The 6,506-nt window shown below is 55.2% G+C and overlaps 1 protein-coding gene across 1 annotated transcript in view; it reads right to left on the bottom strand.

Moving 5' to 3' along the window:
• Positions 1-3,374, bottom strand: part of ACP4 (acid phosphatase 4) — a 6,732-nt gene extending 3,358 nt beyond the window's left edge. Inside the window, 7 exon segments of the mRNA XM_007104270.3 lie at positions 1,006-1,101; positions 1,253-1,351; positions 1,646-1,680; positions 1,683-1,791; positions 2,778-2,864; positions 2,938-3,042; positions 3,115-3,374. Coding sequence (XP_007104332.3) covers positions 1,006-1,101; positions 1,253-1,351; positions 1,646-1,680; positions 1,683-1,791; positions 2,778-2,864; positions 2,938-3,042; positions 3,115-3,372 — 789 coding nt within the window. The 5' untranslated portion in view covers positions 3,373-3,374.
• Positions 3,375-6,506: the final 3,132 nt, after the last annotated feature.

The raw sequence follows: 6,506 nt of genomic DNA, 5'->3' as shown, positions 1-6,506 counted from the left end.
ACATAACCATCTTGAGGGGCAGCCCCAAGTGCTGCACCCGAGAGAAGTTGCCAAGGATGGCATCCAGCAGGATTCCTGACAGGGCAAGACACAGAGTGCCAAGAACTCCCCAGAGGAAGGCGCCTCAGCCTCCCAGCCTCCCAGCTCCACACCTCACCCCCAGACAGCTGGGCCTTCTCTGCCGCCCCGGGTGGGCCCACGTGTGCCCCAGTATCCAAAGCCGAGAGCTGAGCTAGTGTCTGCAGGACATCCGGGGAGGCCCAGGATGGGAAGGGGAGACCGTGGGCTTGCTGGGGAGAGAGAGGGAGGGGACAAAGTGACGGCAACGTCCTGAGCTCTTCATGCTCCCCTTAGGCCCTCCTGTGTTGCCCCCATCAGCCGCAATCCTCTCTCCCAACCCTCATCTGAACCCCTCGTGGGCCAGGACTGGTCAGGAAATTACGGGGTGGGCGATAGCGATTATTAATTAAGCATAGGAATGCCCATCATTCCAGAAGGCCTTATCCAAAATCCTTGGGTCCAGAGCTGTTCTAGAATCCAGACGTTTGGAATTTTAGAAAGGTACGGTGGTGAGGATACCTTATACCTCACAACACATCCAGCGGGGTCTGGGGCAGCCCCCTTGGACATACATTCCCATGAAGGGGCTTAAGAAAGGACGGCCAGCATCATACAGCCTCAGGTCAGCTCCTGCCGCCGAAGCCTTAGTTACCGGCGCTTTTCCGATTCTGGAACTGGGGATTGGAGTTGCAAGCACGCAGACTGAAAGGCCTCACTGTGTCAGGCGCTGTTCTAAGGCATTACGTGAATTAACCCGTTTTGATCTAAACAGCAACCCAGGGGGTGTTGATACGTGTGTCGCCATCCCCATTGTGTAGATGGGGAAACTGAGGCACTAAAGGTTAAGTGACTTGCCTGAGGGAACACAGGGGGTGAACGGCAAAGCTGGGATTTGAACCCAGGTGCCATAAACGACTTGGCTGGGTGGGTGAGGCAGGGACCCACCTGGCAAATAAGAGTGTCCAGAACTTTCCACGCCCTGCGGAGCGGCTCCCCGACCAGCGACAGCCCCGTGCAGTTCTCCAGGTGAGTCAAGAAGTCCTGGATGCACCGGACTGGGCTGGGTGAGCCTGACAGACCTCTGAGGCCGGAGGGTCCCACGAGGTCCTGCCGGCCCCGCCCCGCTCCACTGGCCCCGCCCCGTCCCGCCGGCCCCGCCCCATCCTGCCCCAGCACACAGGCCCTTGCTCACCGTCCAACCCTCTAGGGCCGTCTGGTACTCGGCGGCCTCCGTGGCCTCCCTCAGCAGCTCCCGGTATCGGGGACAGCTGCGTGTAGGGAACCTCAGCAGCTGGAGGAAACGGAGGCTCAGCGGGGACAGCAGCGTGACTGGGGCCCGACTGCAGGCACCGGGGAGTCGGGCTGTGGGGCCCTGTCTCCGGTCCAGCGTCTCTCCCAGATCCGGCTGCACAGTGTGGGGTAGGCGGCTCACCCCATCAGGACAGCTCAGCCTCAGGGAAGGTCTGGGTGCTCTGGCTCCCGGGAGCCACCCATCCAGGCCCCGAGCCTGCTCTCTGAGCCGCTGGCCCTCTCCATCTCTGGGGTCCCTGTCTCCCTCCGTCCCTCCCACCTCCAGCCCCCTGACCTTGTCCTCAGTGACGGGCACCGTGTGCACAGGGTTGGCCTCCAGGTGGCCTCGGAGCGCCCTGGGGCGGCCTCAGGGAACAGCCCCGCTAGGTTGGCCTGAGCGCTCTCCAGGGTCCGGTCAAAGTCTGTGCTGCGAATGTACACCTGGGTGCGGAGGGGAGAGGCCAGGCCAGGGTACCACGGTCAGGGTCAGAGGTCAGCTATAGCAGCAAACCAAAAGCTTCAGATTAAGTTCAGGGTCGAAGTTCAGGTGTTGGGGGTCAAAACTCAGGGAGGGTTCAGGGGCTGGCCTTCAATGTAGGAAGTTGGGATCAAGGGTCAGAGGTCAATGTCAGGAGCAGGTGGGTTGGGGGTCAGAAGTTGGGTGGACATCGAGGATTAAGGGGGTCAGTTGAGTCAATGAAAGTCACAAAGGAATACCAGGGGCTTCCCCGGTGGCGCAGTGGTTGAGAGTCCGCCTGACGATGCAGGGGACGCGGGTTCGAGCCCCGGTCCGGGAGGATCCCACATGCCGCGGAGCGGCTGGGCCCGTGAGCCGTGGCCGAGGCCCGCGTACCGCAAAAAAAAAAAAAAAAAAAAAAGAAGAATCGCTGGAGGCTGGAAGTTAGAAGTCAAGATGAGGAGGGCAGATTGGAGGTCATGGGGTCAGAGTTCAGTACATGTGTATCAGGGATCAGAGGTCAGGGGTCAGGAGGGATGATCCTAATTGGGGATCTGTGAGGAGACACAGGAAGGTATAGGAAAGTCAGATTTGAGGAAGGCTAGAGGTCAAAGGTTGGAGTGAGAAGGGTAAGTAGCATCAATGAGGGTCAAAGACAGAATCAATCAAGTTTCGGAGTCAGAGGTCAGAGGGTCTGGTTGGAGTCAGGGGAAGTCAGAACAAAAAGGTGGAGGACAGAAAATAAAGTCAGAGATGATGGAGGTCAGAGGTCAAGATGTGACTCAGGTTGAGATAGTCAGAGGTCAACGTGGTTTAGTCGTTGGTTCAGGGGTCAGAGATCAGACATAGGGTGCAGATCAGGTTGATGGGGGTCAAAGCCAGAGGTGGAGGCCAAGGGAAGCCCTAGAGTCAGTGGAAGTCAGAGGTGGAAGGTCAGGAGGTAAGATGGAGGTCAGCAAGGCAGTAGTACCTCCTCCTGCCGGTACTCGGGGCTCAGAAAATCCTCGTAGCGACTGCTCAGGAAGCGGCCCAGCTCCAGCTGCTGGCGGACCCCTTCCTGGCGACAGAGCAGGCTCAGTGGACCCCTCTCCACCCTGCCCCACCCCTTGCTCCCGTCCCCAGCTTCTCACCCCGGTCAGCTGGCCCAGGCCACGTGGCCACAGGGTAGATACAGCCTCCTTGTGTGGGTCAGTGGGATAGGAGGCCAGCGGGGCCCGGTCGCCATGGCGGAACACCTGGGGAGGGGACCAGGTCAGGACTGGCCTGGGGGACATGAGGGGCCGGGCAGTGGGGGTGGGGCACCTCACCACAGCCACAAAGACCAGGGGTCCCTCTGTCAGGGTCTGGGGTAGCAGTAGCAGCAGCAGAAGTCCAGCAGGGTGGCCCCGAAACCCTGGCCCGGCCATTTCCACACAGCCAGACGCTGAGCTCGGCCCACTGTCTGCGCCGCAACCCCACCTGCTCATTACCCCCGCCTCAGCAACGCCCCCCAGAAGAGCAGGTCCCAGCACGCCTCCCCGCAGAGCCCGATCCCGCAGGGCCTTTGTCAGCCTTGGAGTCACCATGGATTGACCCACTTAATCTTCACCACAACCCCAGGAAGTGTTGATCTGATTATCACCATCTCCGTGGTGCAGACGGGGAAACCGAGGCACAGCAGGGTTAAGTAATCTGCCTGAGGGAACACAGCTAGTGAGTGGCAAAGTTGGGATTGGAACCTGGGGGCCCTTAAAGTGGGCACAGAGGGAGGGAGAACCCCGCCCCGCCCCGCCCCACATTCTAGACTCTGCCCTCCCCTCCTTCCCCACTCCACCAGCCACGTCTGTTCTTTTTCTCACCCCTTAAATGTTGGGGCTCTTTGAGGCTCTCTTGGACTTCTTGGTGACTTCTTCCAGTGCCACCCACAGCTGGCCAAAGCCAGCATGGCCCAGAGGTTGAACACCCACACCGTGGAGTTTGGACAGGCTGGGTTCAAACCCCAGCTTTGCCATATATAAGCTGTGTGACATTGGGCAAGTTACTGCATCTCTCTGTGCCTTAGTTTCCTCATTCATACAATGGGGACAAGCACAGTCTGTTCCTTGGAGAGTTGCTTTCAGGATTAATGAGTTCAAATGTATTCAGCACTTAGAACAGCGTTTCTCAGGGTAAGTACTAAATAGTGTCGGTTATGTACTGCTGTGTAACAAATCACTCTAAAACTTAATGAGTTAGGACAGTAGCCATTTATTATCTCTCACAGCTTTTGTGGGCCAGGAATTTGGGAGTGGCTTAGCTGGGTGATTCTGGCTCAGGGTCTCTCATGAGATTGTAGTCAAATATCCACCAGGGCTGCAGTCATGTGAAAACTCGACTGGCACTGGGAGAGCCACTTCCAAGCTTACTGATGTGGCTGTTGGCAGGAGGCCTCAGCCCCCTCACCACACGGGCCTCCCATAGGGCTGCTTGAGCATCTTCACAGCATAGCCACCAGCTTCCCCCAGAGTGACTAACCCAAGGCATAGCAATGTCTTTTATAGCCCAGCCTCAGAAGTCACCCTCTGCCATTTCCACCATATTCTACTATGAGGGAGGAGACTACACGGGATATGAACTCCAGGAGGTGAGACTCACTGGGGGCTATGTTGGAGGCTGGCTCCATGGCAGTGTTCTTTATTTTACTTTATTTTTGGCTGCGTGGCACATGGGACCTTAGTTCCCTGACCAGGGATCAAACCCACACCCCCTGCATTGGAAGCATAGAGTCTTAACCACTGGACCACCAAGGAAGTCCCCATGGTAATGTACTTTAAATAAAGATGTCTTGTCAGCCCACTTCCTGAGTCCCCCCACCGAAATTCATATGTTTTAACCCGAACCTCCAAGGTGATGGTATTAGGAGGTGGGGCCTTTGGGGTGATTAGGTCATGAGGGTGGAGCCCTCACGAATGGGATAAGTGCCCTTTTAAAAGAGACCCCAGAGAGCTCCCTGGTCTCTTCCACCACATGAGGACACATCGAGTAATTGGCCATCTATGAACAAGAAAGCAGGCTCTTACCAGACACCAAATCTGCCAGTACCTTGCTCTTGGACTTCCAGCCTCCAGAACTGTGAGAAATATAGTTGTGTTATTTATAAGCCACCCCATCTATGGTATTCTATTATAGTAGCTCAAACAGACTAAGACAAGTCCCATCTCAAGATCCTTAACGTAATCACCTCTGCAAAGTCCCTTAAGCCACGTGAGGGAAATACTCACAGGTTTGGGGGTTGGGGTGTGGCCAGTTTGGGTCTATTACTCAGCCTGCCACACAAGTAAATACGGCGTTGGCCCACCCCACCCCTCTGATCCACTTTCCACCCTTCTCTGCCCAGCTCTGTGCCCTTGAGGAAGCCTCTGTCTTCATCTCCATCCTGGACCCCCTGCCCTCTGGATCCTCGTTGGGGCCAGCCAGGGAGGGGAGCAGGAACTCCTGGGATGAGAGGTACTGGCTGCAGTATAGCTTCCTTCGGGGAACCCCCTGTCCCTCGAGGTTCTGATGACATGGATCTCACCCCTTGAGGCCTAGAGGTGTGTATTGTTTTGCTAGAGCTGCTGTAACAAACAACCACAAACTGGCTGGTTTAGACATCAGAAATTTATTGTCTCCCAGTTCTGGAGGCCAGAAGTCTGAAATCAAGGTTTCAGCAGGGTTGGTCCCTTCTGAGAGCTGTGAAGAAGGATCTGCTCCCTGCCTCTCCCCAGCTTCCGGCGTTGCTGACAATCCTTGGCTTATAGAAGCAGCACTCCAGACTCTGTCATCATGTGGCCTTCGTGTGTGTCTGTCTCTGGGTCTCTCCTCTTCTTACAAGGACACCAGTTATGACCTGATCTTAACTTGATTTACATCTGCAAAGACCCCATTTCTAAATGAAGTCACATTCACAGGTACCAGGGGTGAAGACTTGATCTTTGGTGGGACTCAGTTCAGACCCAGCTGGGTGGCAGCAGCTCCCCAAGTTTCCTAAGCCCAGTGCTGCGCTGTCCTGCCAACTCTGAACATGGGCCCTGCATTCAACCCCCTCCAATTAAACCTTTTTGAGCTGCGCCTGCCGCTTTCTGCTGCAGCACTGAGACAGCACATCCTTCCAGATTTTTCAACACACACGTTCTTTTTTTTTTCCTGCCGCACCACGCAGCATGTGGGCTCTTAGTTCCTCAACGAGGGATCGAACCCATGCCCCCTGCAGTGGAAGCGCAGAGTCTTAACCACTGGCCCTCCAGGGAAATCCCCACATTTTAAAAATATATGTACTTTTTACCAAAATGAGATCATATCGCACATGCAATTATGGCACCATCTCCTCCTTTCCATGTCAATAACACTTTCATCTCATCTAATACCCACTCTCCTTCCAGAGGTCCCCACTATCTCCCCAAATATCCTTTACAGCTGATTTATCCAGACCAGAATCCAGTTCAGGATCACCCATCGAATCTGGTCTTACGTCTCTTATGGATTTGTTTAAATAGAGCAAGTCCATTTGCCTTGGTTTTTTTTTTTTTGCCAGTTGCCCTGTTCAATGTCTTGCCTTCTGGAATTTTCTGGTTGGTGCACTCAGGTATCATTTCACAGCTGATTCTTTTTTTTTTTTTTTTTTTTTTATTATTTATTTTTGGCTGTGTTGGGTCTTCGTTTCTGCGCGAGGGCTTTTCTCCAGTTGCGGAGAGAGGGGGCC

The sequence above is a fragment of the Physeter macrocephalus genome, chromosome 17 (assembly GCF_002837175.3).
Source record: "Physeter macrocephalus isolate SW-GA chromosome 17, ASM283717v5, whole genome shotgun sequence".
In the NCBI taxonomy this organism is placed as follows: domain Eukaryota; kingdom Metazoa; phylum Chordata; class Mammalia; order Artiodactyla; family Physeteridae; genus Physeter; species Physeter macrocephalus.
The sequence above is the reverse complement of the archived record's forward strand: the minus strand, read 5'-3'. Positions and strand labels throughout refer to the sequence as shown.